The sequence below is a fragment of the Stenella coeruleoalba genome (assembly GCF_951394435.1).
Source record: "Stenella coeruleoalba genome assembly, chromosome: 5".
Taxonomy (NCBI): Eukaryota; Metazoa; Chordata; class Mammalia; order Artiodactyla; family Delphinidae; genus Stenella; species Stenella coeruleoalba.
In genome coordinates, this window is record NC_137150.1 from 94,977,918 (window position 1) to 94,991,774 (window position 13,857).

A 13,857-nucleotide genomic window follows, 5' to 3' on the forward strand; every position below is an offset into this window, starting at 1 on the left:
TGCTTCATCATCATCTCTCCAGTCAGGTTAGTGGGGGCAGTAATTGTTAACAGCTATTACATTTTTTAGAGCCCTATAACCTGCCACTTATTATTCTGTTATAGAGAAACATTCATTATTTAGTGCCACTCTATTTTAACTGATGCCAATTTGCCCATTATAATCTGCAAAAAACATCAAGTTCCAAGAAAATAAATTCGTACTTAATAACTAAATGAAAAGAAAAATCACTCCTGAACTTGAGTTGCAGTTTTATTTGCATCTGTTAAGTAAAAGACTGAAGCCATTGATTTTTCACTTTTCCCTGACAAACATAATAGATGCAATGAACACATTCACTTGGTTTCCCAGTTTTTGTTACCCATTTTGTAATCACATAGCAATTAACCCTTGAGCATACACAATGAGTGGATATTTGTGTTTAAATACATGGGTGTATATGTTCCTGTGAGTGTTTGTTATTTGAACCATAAAATGTGTGCAGTTGGCTGTTTGATTCTGGAGTATAAATACTATTACAATTAATATGTGTGTAATTTCATACAGTTTACAAAGTGCTGTCTCATATGTTATCACATTTAATTCTCATAATTGCCATATGGTTTAGATATTATTGCTACTCCCATTTTACAGATGAAGAAACTTCCATCTGTCACAGCCTCCATGATAAAGTAAACACAGGCTTAAATAAAAGCTCAGTTTCAGAGTCCCTTTTCTAAAATAATATAAACTAGCAAGTGTGGAAATATTTTTAGTAAAAGAGATAAATATCTCAAACTATAAAACCCCAGGATTAGTATTTGAAATAATTGATGGGAGAACCTGGTGAGATATTTATAAAACATCTGATGCCATTTCTTTTCAGACATATGGGTCTTGGCAGAAATGATGGTTCTGCTGTTTGATCCTGAAGTATAATGTCCAAAATAAATAGAGCACTCATTCATAGGATTCTTTAGAATGGTGCAGTGCCTTGCTATAGGACAAAAAGAAAAAAAAAATACAAATTTTCATTATAAGACATCCTTAGGAAAATCCTAACCTCCAACCAATATGATCCTACAAGGACAATAGCTTCTCATGGAAATAGACGGGATGTATGCACTGTGACTAATTCAACCAAAAGATCTGTGTGCCCCTTTCCCAAAACAAGCTGCCTCACTGGAACATGGAAGAGAATATATAATGCTATAAAATTCCTTTTTAAAAGTTATTCTTTGCTTAGGAATTACATTTATTTGCTCTTAAAAAAAAAGGTTTCTATTAAAGAATAGAAAGTTTCCTCCTATGTATCCCAATTAAGCAAAAGTTCTATGATTGTACGCCCCCACTATTTTCTGCAATTTCAGGTTAACAAAAGAAGTCAGAATATCCACTCCTCTCTTACATTACCAAAGCACTATTGTAAGAACAACATCCCAGCTGTCATCTACAAGGACTTGGCTGTGGACAAAATCTCTGTGTGGGGACAAAGATGCCAAATGAGCCACATCAGCTGCAGGCTCCAGGACTCTGAAAAACTGAAAGCATCCTACCTTTGGTAGATGGCTGAAATCAGAGTGTGTAATATTTGAATATTGTTTGGAATTGTACTCGATACTGAATAAACAGAATAAATTTATCTGTTATCTTCTGTTTCTGGTATCCTGCAGTTAGGATCATTGCAATTAAAAGAAAATCAAAGAACTGTCTAGAAAAGGAGGTAGTGATTTTTCAGGAGCTTTTTGTCACCACACACTTCTGTTTTTCTCTCACACCGACTTGGTCTTATACACATGTACACTAAAAGAAACCTTATGGAATTCGAACAGATTGGAATTCTAAACTTGGTGAGCTCTTCAAAAAACATATAGCTAGCTGAGGACCCACAGGAGGAAAGTGACAGTAGCAATACCACAGCTGTTTAAAAGCCAGAAGTGGAAGATAAATTGTCATTCTCTGCTTTTCTCTCAGATAAGTAGCTGAAATAAATGGAAAAGGTGAACATAAGTGCAAAGATATATGCAGAATGAATATTTTTGCTTTCTAAGCACAAACTATTTTTTTAAGTCTTCAATTTACCTATGTGGTAAAATGAACCACATATTTCAGGTTGAGAATCTCAAAACTTTTTACTCTCCACTGGGTCATGTTCTTTAATAGTCTATCTCTACAGTTGAATTCTAAGATTCCCCAAGGGCAAAGACTGTGGCCTGTTCTCTATTTTATTCCCAGTTCCTAGCAGAGTGGCTGTCCCTGTAGGGGCTAAATAAATATGCTAGAATGAATTATTCAATGAAACTCAATGACACTAGTTGGACAAGAGTTTGGCTTGAACTTCTCCATATGAATTTTTGTAAAAAAAAAAAAAAATTAGGTATTACTATTTTCTAGTGATTATACCTTTAAATTTCCAGGATTGTACCCCATGATAAGCATTTCCCTACGGAATAGTTTTAGCATTTCATAGCTTAAAATAAGAACATTTCATGAATTTTGAGGATTTTGAATTCTGAGGATATGAATATTTTCCTAAGTCAACTAAAAAAAGGATTAACAATGTTGGGTAAAAATAACCACAACGGGTTTGACTTCATTAAAGTAAAACAAAACAAGACAGAAGTTCTGAGGTTTAACAACTTATTAAACTTGATCCAAGCCAGATGTCTAGGGGAAGGCGTGGTTCAGTGAGTAAACAGAGCAAAAATTCCAAGTATCAGAGAGCTTTGAAGAGAGCAAATCAAGCCTGAAACTGGACTTGTCTGTGAAAATCAGCCATAGGATCTGCAGAGATAAATTCTAGCTGAATTAAGGTAAAAAATAAAGTAAAACTAAGAGAAGAAGGTAGCCCTGGTCATTAAGCTGGACATTAAATTTACATAGAATTTGCCTGTGAATGACTATATCTTGATTTCTGAGTTGTATTTGTATGGAATTTAAAATTTAAAATTTTTAAGGATATTATAGTAGTATTATGAAATCATTGTAATACATGGTCCTCTAGGCAGTGAGGCCACCATGATATCCAAAAATAAGGACCATTCTACTGCTATTTATCAAAGTTACAAAACAAAAATCCACAGAGAGTGAGAGAAATGAAGGAAGGTTAACCATTATCCTTTGGGGGCTTTACTGGTGGAGAGACCAAGGTGACTAGGAGAGAACCTTAGTGCATTGGGAAATAAATGTCATCTTTGAGGTGGACAACAAGTCGAAATTGGAAAGGAAGAAATCCAGGCATGACATCAGAGGTATTGTTATCAAAGGCATTAGCTCTTTGAGGTTTTAACATATATATTTCGGATGACTAGATGTGATGTGAAAGAAACCTATAAACCTGGATAGCTGGTAAGCTACAGTAGGATTAGAAACTGCTCCTTGGTAATCTTTACTGGGATTTGGAGATCTTAATAATTTTGGTCTGTTTTAAAATTATATTACACTAGTAAATTATTTAAAATTTGTAATATTTAAATTTGATTTCATCCAGGTAAGAAGGAAGCAAAGAAGTTAAAAAGGAGGAAAAGTCATCTACTCAACGTGGACAGAGAAATGTCACTTTCAAGGTTCTTTTCTTATGGCAAACTGACTCCAGATACGCTCCATAGAAATAAGAATATTTTTTATTGTGCCTACCCCAAAGCATTCCTAATTATTGGCAGCAAGAGCTGAGTTTCCATGCAGTGTAATTCTATGAGCTATTTCCAACAGCTAGATAGAGATAAGGATTGGGCCTCTGACAAACCACAAAGTAGTCATTTTCAAACCATTCAAAACATACCAAACCCTCAGGGAGTACAGACTAAGTTTGAAATTTTATATTTAATAAATTTCTGTATTATTTAAAGGGCCTCTTAGGCTTTTTTAAAAAATTCTAATATGTGTACAGAAACACAAAGGAGTGAATAATTAAAGCAATTGTCTGTATTTTTTAGGTCAAAATGACTTTTGCTTAATCACCTCTTTCAGACAAAACTTTCTTTTCATTGTGGGACAGGAGGTGTGGGAGAAAAGGTAAAGATAATCTAATTGAAACATAATAATAGCCTACGGCTATTATAAAATAGAGAAAAATTATTAGCATATAGTCCAAATCAGAATTCTGCTTTCCCTTTTTAGACAAATTTAGAACCATAGAGTTAGAAAGAATCTGAAAGGCTACTTTTTCAAACCCTTTATTTTAAAAATAAAGAAAGAAATGTTTGCCCAGAGAAGTGGAGGAAAATCCCAAGTTCCACAGTTTATTAGGACAAAAGCTGGAACTAGAACCAGTTTTTCAGACTTCAGTGTGTGTTGTTTACAATGCATGTCTGTTTTATCCAACTGATTCTGGATATCTCCAGGTTCACGCTTGTAAAGCAGTATCCCTTTGGAGAGTGTGTGTGTATGTGTATATGTATGTGTACGGACATGCATGTACAAATATTTGTATACATGAAAATGTATTGTATAAACAATTGTGTCCATTAGAGTCATGAGCACAAATGAGTGCACTGGTGGGTGTATTTACATACTACTACAATTCAGGATCCTGGGAGGGAGCAAATGGTATTCAAACTAGCAATTTAAGGAGATCTAATAGGACTATTTATAAAGATGGAGGGAATTGACAAGAGAAAGTCAAGTTACCTAGGCTATAGGTTAAAGGGAGAGTTTCCAGAACTCTTGAGAGTAGTTGAATGGAGAGAGTTGTCTGGTGGGAGCTGTGTGGACTTCACACCCAACCTCTGACAGTGCCACCTATTGGCCAAGTCCAACCAGAAACTCCTTGGCAAGGCAGCTAGGGGATGCAGTTCACAGAGACCAGTATTCAAGGTCAGAGAGAGGCTGGGAAGGGCAGGGTGGATCCGGATGGGCAAATGAAACATGTCCAGCACCATATACTTGTGTGTGTGTGTGTGTGTGTGTGTGTGTGTGTGTGTGTGTGTGTGTGTGTGTGTGAAGGGAAATGTGGTAAAGAATATTTCCCTTAGTAAGTTGAATAAACAGGAAACTACCATGAAATTAAAGTTGTCTAGCAGTTTATCTTGTCTCACAGTTAATTAGTGCTCTTTAAGAATCACTTTGAGTTCTCCTTAGAAGCCAAGGAACAAGCCATTTTGGAACCGTCTATTACTACACACAAAAGGAGGAGCACTCTTACCACTCCGAGTAATGATGGGCCCTGCAGAAAGGACAGCATTTCCAGAAGTGCTCTGGGGGCTCCAGGTGGTCCTCCTCCCCGCATCTCGCCTTTCTCTGTGGTCGCAAACCTAAGGAGTTAAGAAAACAAATGAAATTCCACACCAGCACAAAATTGTTTCTTTATGGCCATTTGGAAAGCAGATTCTCTTAGAAGAGATACCACATGTTTAATTTTATTCATTTACTTCTGTGCATTTATTTAATTACTTTGCATATAACTGCTACAGTATTTCTTATCCTGGCCTGGGCTGCATTTCTTATTTCCTCCCATTGTAATCGTGCATTGCCTCATTAATTTACATAGCTCAATGGCTCCCCTGAAAAAGAGCTGTGTTTATCAAACTTTTCTACTTTTATTTCTCTCAAGGCTTTAATAAATCTTTCCCTGAAATGCTGGTCAGCACAGAGCCAAGGAAATGTGGAATCTCCATTTAACCCCAACTGATACAGCTACTTAGGACTAAAGCAACTAATGATTGTGAAGAAATGCATGAATTAGAGCACACATATAAACACATTAAAGCTATCTCAAATCAAAAAACATGACTGCATTTTTCTCAGGTCAATATTGCTGTAACACTAGGGGGCCTACTGTCTAGATATTCTACTCTACTCCATAGCCCTACTGAAGGACTGGAAGTTCCCTAGTTACTCTGTTTCATGTGTCTGTGACTTTGACCATCCTTTGGCATGGAATGTCTCTTACACTCTTGATTTTGCCTCTTTGGGGTTCATCTGTCTTCAAAGTCATATCTCTTCCACTGAGCCTCCCAGCCTCTCCTGTTTCATCTCTCTCACAATGATGAATAATGCCTTTTACTACAGCCCATATATATGCCTACCTTTGCACCATAACATTTTGTCATATTTTATGCCATGATTATCTCATGATCCTAAAGGATAAGCTAACTGATTCAGAACTCATCCATGCATCTCTGTATTACCAGCATAATGCTTGGCACAAGGCGGCATTCAATAGATCTTTCCTGGATGAATGAAAAAATTATACTTCAAACTATTTGACCTGATGCATATCTACTTTCTATGTAGAAATTAGTTCCTAACACTTGATAACTTCAGCTTAGATCAATTCAACAGTTCAGAATAAAGTTGCTAAAAACATACTGGCATAAGGAAGGGGCAGTCATCAGCTCTGCAGAGCTTGGTAACACAGTGCAGGAAGACAGTGGACATTTTCTGATTCTTGTGTTTCACGAATCGGAACACTTCAAAGGAAAAGCGGCCCTGCTGGCTCCTGCCGTTTTCAATGACGGTGGTTTGAGGATCTTTGTCACAGCTACACGTTAGAGAATGTGAAAACGATATTATTGGAAAGTACCAACCTACCGTGACTTGTAAATTAATTTCTGCAGTATTAAGAGTACCCTATTACATTAAGAGCTAACAAAATTATGCCATGTTATCGATACTTAATAGAATAAACTAACTCAACAGATATGTAAGTGACCTAGATCACAATATTTAAGCAGACCAGTTTCTGATTATAATATTATTATCAAATTTTAGAGGAATTATACTTTAGAGGAATTTCATATAGTTCAAAAATCCAAACACTATAAAATATATATAGTAAAAAGTCTCTCCCCACATCTCTGCCCTTGTCCATGCTCTCCCATGTCCACACACAAATCTGCCCATGGTGACCTCACATGTTACTGCAGCCTCACAGGGCATATGCAAATAGAAGCAGAAGCAATATATTCTCAATGTTCCCCCCTTCTTAAATAAATGATAGCACACTCTCTATATTATTTTGTACCTTGCCTTTTTTAAATTTAACAATGAATCTTAGAGATCTTTCCATATCAATATTTAGAGAGCCTCCTTCATCTTTTTCCACAGTTGTACACTATTTCATCATGCACATGTCAGAGTTTATTTAACCTGTGTCCTATTTACGTACTCTTGCATTATTTTTGAATCTTTTGCATTTTTACAAAGTAATAATGAATAGTCTTAACACATCATTTTGAACATGTGCTGGGTTATCTATATATCTGTAGGATCATTCAGCAGATTTTGCCACATCGCCCTCTATAAATATTATTGCATTTTGTACTGCCCCAGTAATGTATAAAAAATACTTATTTCCCTCAGAGCTACATCAACAAACTATATGTATGAAATTCTGGATTATTCCCTGTTTGGTAGGAACAATAAACTATCACCATATAATATCAATTCACCTTTTTTCTTAGTGTGAATGGATGTGTGAATTTTTCATATATATTAGAGCCATTTGTGTTTCTTTATCTGAAAATTGTTTATGTTCTTTGCTCAAATTTTTATTGTACTGTTGGCCTTTTCCTTAAGATTCCTATAAATTCTTGGTTTTTAGGAAGAGTGGTTCCTTCTTTGTTACATAAGTTGTAAATTGTCTTAACTTTGTTGTTTGGCTTTGGACATTCCTCCCAGTGTGTGTGTGTGTGTGTGTGTGTGTGTGTGTGTGTGTGTGTGTGTGTGTGTGTGTGTGTGGGTGGGTGGGTGTGGGTGTGTGTATGTGTGTGTGTTTGCACACAGAAATTTTATTTTTACATAATTTAAAATATTTTATTTTATGGCTTCTAGTATGTGGGCTAAACAGGATTTTCCTTACTCCAAATTTCTAAAGATATTCTGCATGCTTTCTTCCATCACTTTTAAAGCTGTAGTTTTTACATTTAAATTAATCTATTTAAAGTTTATCATGGTGAGCGAAGTACAGATCCTATGCTATTTTTTTCCTTAAGATTATCTACTATCCAGCACTATTTTTAAAAATCTCTGTCAATCCCACTGATTTGCATGTTACCAAGCTCTGTCATATAGTAAATTCCCATGTTTTGGATCTATTTTTCAACTTACTATTCTAAATTTTTGTCTATGTGTCTAGCCTCACATAATATCATACCCCTTTAATAACTTTAGAGCTTCTATTAACTGTAATATCTGGTAGAGCCATACCCTCCTCATTTCGATGTTGATTTCCCCCTTTCTTTGGCATTTTATGGATTTTTTGTTTATCCCTTTTTTCTTGATTCAGTTAGCTTGTGATTCTCTGTTCTTGTGGGTATGCATTTCTCCTGACTTTTCTGGGATCTATGGCAGTGGGACCCCTCAGCAATCACTTTTCTTCCTTGCTTCTCCTGCCACTTCTTCCCACTCTGCTTCCTGCCAGGCTTTTCCTGCTCTGTTTTGTCTTGATCTTAACTGCTTTTATCAACACTAACACATATTTTGGAATTTCTAGGTTTTCTTTTCCTCCTTATCTCACTGAAAATGGCACTTAGGGGACTTTTTTTAGTTATCCATTTCAGTCTCTATAGTTTCCAAGAAGAAAACTGAAAGAATTAAGCTGAAGCCATAGTCATACCAGAAGTCTGATGATCTTATTCTAGATTATCAATACGTAATCATTATAGAAATTTTGGAAAATAAGAAAAATGTCAAAACAAAATGATCCACAATCTCACTGTGCATAAATAACAAAGGTGAACCTTTTGATGTATTTCCTTATAGTCTTTTCTATCATGTATTACATAAATGAAGTCAACTGTACAATCGTGTATGCTAATTCATTTCATATTTTAATACATTTAAATTTTAAAGAACCACATATTTCTAAAGATAGAAATATCAAGAAGACAGAAGGGGAAGAGATAAAATAGAACCAACTATTTTTTTCAATTTTATAAATAATTTTATATGATTATTATGTCTGTGTGAGCTTTCAACTTACTGGTTCTCCATAATTCACCTACCCATTTCCCTACTGCTGAACATGCAGTCGACTCTCATGTTTTACTATTTTAAATAGCACTGATAGACAAGAAAGTCATAAATATTTTAGAATATGCTTCCCATTTCACAAAAGTAGAATCAAAGGATATGAAATCTTTTAAGGTTTTTTGATACATACTGATATTTTTTCCCAAAAATGTTAACCAAATTAACACTTCCAGCAATAGAATATGAGTGTCAGTTTGATCATACCCTCTGAGTATCATCTTAACGTTGATTAGCCAGTAAAACTTATTCTTCTGGTTTCCCATCATATTACTCCCATCATGTGTCAATAAGTGGCAGTGATCAGAGCCAACTGCATTTTATAAGCATGATGAGAAGCCATTGCTTGGCTTTCAAGTCTGTTCCCCTGTCAGATAAAAATGCTGAAAAGGAACTGAGATGATTGAATGTTTTTATGATCAATGTCCCCTTTCCCCAAATGTAGATTACATTCACTCTATCACTGTCTATTGGGGAATGAAGTTGAAGTTATTGGCTCTGATAAAAAAGGAGTGGTAGGCTGTATTACACTTTCATATTAAATACTGATAAATTAAGAAAAGCAGTTTGGGGTCTAAATTATCTAGCCCATTACTTTAATTTTATTCTCCTTTTGACATACCATGAGACAGTCTAGTTTTGGAAAAATAGTACCCTCTCACCGCCTTTCTCATATTGTCAATAGTACCCTAGCCATGCTTTTCCTAAGACAGTGAAATATTCCCACATGACCTAAACATTAATAAAACATCTTTGATGGAGTAAACTTACTTGTAACTGTCATTCAACAACAGCCTTATCAGCATTTCATGTTGAAAATTGTTCTCCACTTTTATAGTTCCAACTATATAAGGACTAAAAGTTCAAAATGTAAAACTTTAAATTTAAAAGCTATAAAAGTACCCTATAATTTGTTTATCTGACTTAGCTTTTCTCTTTTAATTATCTATAGTAGGGTTATTGCTATCAATACAAGACTTAGACACTTACCTAAGGAAGAGATCATATCGAATATCATCATTTGGGTTCCCTGATGGGGTCGTGTAGCAATAATCCATTAAGACATTCCATCTGCAGGAAGAGGTAAGAATAATCTAGAGTCAGAATCTCCTTTTGGATATTAGTTACTAATCCAAGAGAAGTAGATATTGACAAACATCTTATCCCAGGGAACATAGTTTTATATTATTTGCAGAGACTTCTTGTTTATTAAAATTTTCTCCTAAACTCAAAGTATTTAAAAGTCTGCAACAAATTGCTGTCACACATCAAGAATCACATACAACCAAGAATAAAAATGCCAAGAAGACAAAAAGGGAGAAGGTAAAGTAGAACCAGATTTCTAGAGTGTACTAATCTCTTCAGGATGCAATGTTTAAATAATAATATATGAGAAACCCAAAATAAACTATTTACATGCTACAATTTTTTTATTAGGGCAGAAATGGATCTTTACTTTTGAATTTCCTTTCAATTTTGATCATTCTGAATCCTCTAAGTGTCAAATGAAACTTGATTGATTTTGTTATTTTGCAGAGATGTTTCTGAAGATCGTTTTATATAATTTTGGCCCAGATTCTTATGGGGAGAGTTCTTTTGTTTTTTAATAAACTTTTATTGAATAGTAACACACATAGAAAATACATGAATCATAAGTGTTCACAAAATGACTGCATCTGATTAATCATCTTTCAGATGAAAAACATAGAACATTCTGGTATCCCAAAAGCTCTCCCCATGCCCTCGTCCAGTCACTACCCCTCCTTCTTTATGGGAAGAATCGCTATTTTCCAATTAATGACATAAAGTGGGTGTCACCCTTTAATCCTTGTAATTTGGGGTTTTTTTAGATAAATTTATGTATTTATTTATTTATTTTTGGCTGTGTTGGGTCTTCATTGCTGCACACGGGCTTTCTTTAGTTCCGGGGGTTGGGGGCTCCTCTTTGTTGCAGTGTGCGGGCTTCTTATTGTGGTGGCTTCTCTTGCTGAGGAGCCCGGGATCTAGGCGCACGGGCTTCAGTAGTTGTGGTACACGGGCTTCAGTAGTTGTGGCACACGGGCTCCACAGCTCAGGATCAGTAGTTGTGGAGCACGGGCCCATTTGCTTCACGGCATGTGGGATCTTCCTGGACCAAGGCTCGAACCCGCGACCCCTGCCCCGGCAGGTGGATTCTTAACCACTGCTCCACCAGGGAAGCACCCTTGTAATATGTTATTTCTACTTATTAGCATTTCTTTTTTTTTTAATTTAGGCAAATATGTAAACTATATGTATTTTTACATATAGGCAAACCAAAAAATATAGGCATTACCTTCTAAACAAAAAATTGGAATACATGATTTGATATACAGTTTGACAGGAGGCAGAATATTTGAAATCATCCCTCTCTTGGAGAATCTGAGGTCTATGGCTTCAGAAGGTGTGGCGATTGTGGGTGGGTGGGCATTCGGGTGGGAAGAGTAATGTGAACAAAGGTGTGAAAGACCAGAAGGGACTAGGAAGGTTCTGGGTTCATGCGGAGCGTCAGGTGCGAGGGCTGAGATGCGAGCAGCACGGAGACACTGGAAAATCTGGACAGGAGCCTTAGGTGCTGACATTTTTGAGGGAGGAGCAGCAGGATGAAGGAAGGTCACAATCCCCAGTCTGGCTGGGATGTTTTGGGGTGAATGTGCTAGAGAGTGCAGGAGGTGGTTTGAGATGCTGATAGCTGGACCAGAGGGTGGCTGCATGGGTGGAAGAATAATAGACATAATAGGCGAGGTACTTGGGAAGGAAAACTGAAGAATAAAATGGGGTGGATTCCTGAGAAGTTTTTTGGACATTTAAGGTGAGGTTATGTCACCTTAATATAGGGTCGAGTTTCCCATTTTGGAAACTGGGAGAACAGTGGTTCCACTGTTATTCTTCTTTTCCTTTAAATACGTGTCTTTTCCCTTGATTAATCTCACCCCATTCTGACTGCTCTCTTGTTTGGAGTGATAAGGATAGCTATCAGACAGAGATGGCACTAGATCAGGGCCAGGAACACTGGGTAGGATTTGAGCTGGCAGAAATAAAATGGAAGGGTGTGTGTGAGGCAAGAGGGTGGTGGTGGAGAGAGAGTCTGGTCAGAGGCAATGGCATAAGCTTTGCTATGTTTGGCAAAAATGCGTAGCCATGGATGGCGAGAGTGAAATGTCTGTACCTGGTTAGGGCAGGAGACGTATTAAAATCCCTAGGGGAGTGGCCTCAGGCCTATGCCCCTAACTACATTGTTTTTCTTTTAATTTATTTATTTATTTTAGCTGCGTTGGGTCTTCATTGCTGTGCACGGGCTTTCTCTATTTGCGGCGAGCGGGGGCTACTCTTCCTTGCTGTGCGCGGGCTTCTCACTGTGGTGGCTTCTCTTGTTGCAGAGCACGGGCTCTAGGCGTGTGGGCTTCAGTAGTTGTGGCTCACGGGCTCTAGAGCACAGGCTCTGTAGTTGTGGCGCACGGGCTTAGTTGCTCCGTGGCACATGGGATCTTCCCGGATTAGGGCTCGAACCTGTGTCCCCTGCACTGGCAGGCGGATTCCCAACCACTGCACCACCAGGGAAGTCCCCCCTAACTACTTCTTTAAGAGCCATTGTTTAGCATTTCTAAATGGAATGGCAATGGCAATATTTTTTTTAAAGTGAATGAGCTAACTTTATGATTCATGAGGCTTTAGGCAGCCAAAATGTTTTAACCAACAAAAGATAAGGGTTTGAAAATACCTGCCGTCCAGATTAGTGGCTTGTACAGCTGCAAATACTTTGGTTTTCAAAGGTAATCCTATACTCGGGATAATTAACTGCTGACTGTAGGTTGAATCCTAATGATGAAAAAAATAAGCAATTAATCCATCATTGCCTTCCCAACAGCACATTTACTTAAGACAATAATGTCCTATAAAAGAAAAGGGGGCAAATCAACATCAATTTACAGAACCAACTCCAAAAAGGACCTAGTTAATCCTCTAGTTTTTGGCAGAACTGTTCTTAAACCATATCCAAGTAACAAATTCATGCATAAATTTTTTTGTGTCCATAGTTTACCATTTATGATGATTAATGTTCAGTGTATTTAAATTATAAGCAATGGTTACTAGTCAGAGGTTAGTATTTAGTTTGTCTAATATTCAGCTATTAATATTCAGTTTACTTAAATTCATATTCCAGTTATTTAAATTATATTAGTGGCTAATATTCAGTTTATTTAAATTATATCTGCTTCAGTTTAAGCCCTTTGCCATTGGAGATGTAAGTCTTTACACTTTAAATAATGTGTCTCGTTTACCCAAAGTCACTTATCTGGCAATTTGAAATTACCAAAATTTAATAAAAAAACCTAAAAAGAGACCAGTATGGTCTCTGAGTTGCCAAAATGCTTGGCCTGGAATTCCTGTACTAGATTACATGGTAAGGACTTATAGAAGGGTGTCTTAGGACTTCATTTCTACCTTTTACCCTTAGTTTAGACCAATTCTGGAGAGTTTATTTATATCACTTCCCAATCTACAGTAGACGAAAGCAGCAAATTAGAAATTGAGAAGTGACAGCTTTAATTTGATAGTAAAGAAAAACAGAAAAAAAATGTGGAATAAAGAAAAAACTTCTCAAAATCTAAGCTGTCAAATCATTTAGCATGGAGGCAAATTGTTTCCCCCAAATTCAGTAACTCTGAAGATAATGCTATTTCATTGAATTTTTAAAATTAAAACAATAATAATTTGGATGCTTCACTTTTGAAAAAGTTGCATTCATGTGGAATATTTCATTCTCAAATAAAGCCTGATAAATGAGGGATTATATGCTATACTTATTTTCTATATTTCTGTGATAAATGATAATATCTCCTCTAACCATTTCTGATAGGTAGTATTTTTATTTCATTATCTTTCTGG

General features: G+C 36.3%; 1 protein-coding gene across 1 annotated transcript in view; it reads right to left on the bottom strand.

The window, feature by feature from the left end:
* The window catches only part of ZPLD1 (zona pellucida like domain containing 1), a 39,853-nt gene that overhangs the window by 1,269 nt on the left and 24,727 nt on the right, over window positions 1-13,857 (bottom strand). Inside the window, exons 5-8 of the mRNA XM_079921783.1 lie at window positions 12,689-12,786; window positions 9,940-10,020; window positions 6,289-6,460; window positions 5,123-5,231 (exon numbers count right to left, since the gene is read on the bottom strand). Coding sequence (XP_079777909.1) covers window positions 5,123-5,231; window positions 6,289-6,460; window positions 9,940-10,020; window positions 12,689-12,786 — 460 coding nt within the window. The remainder of the gene's footprint in view (window positions 1-5,122; window positions 5,232-6,288; window positions 6,461-9,939; window positions 10,021-12,688; window positions 12,787-13,857) is intronic.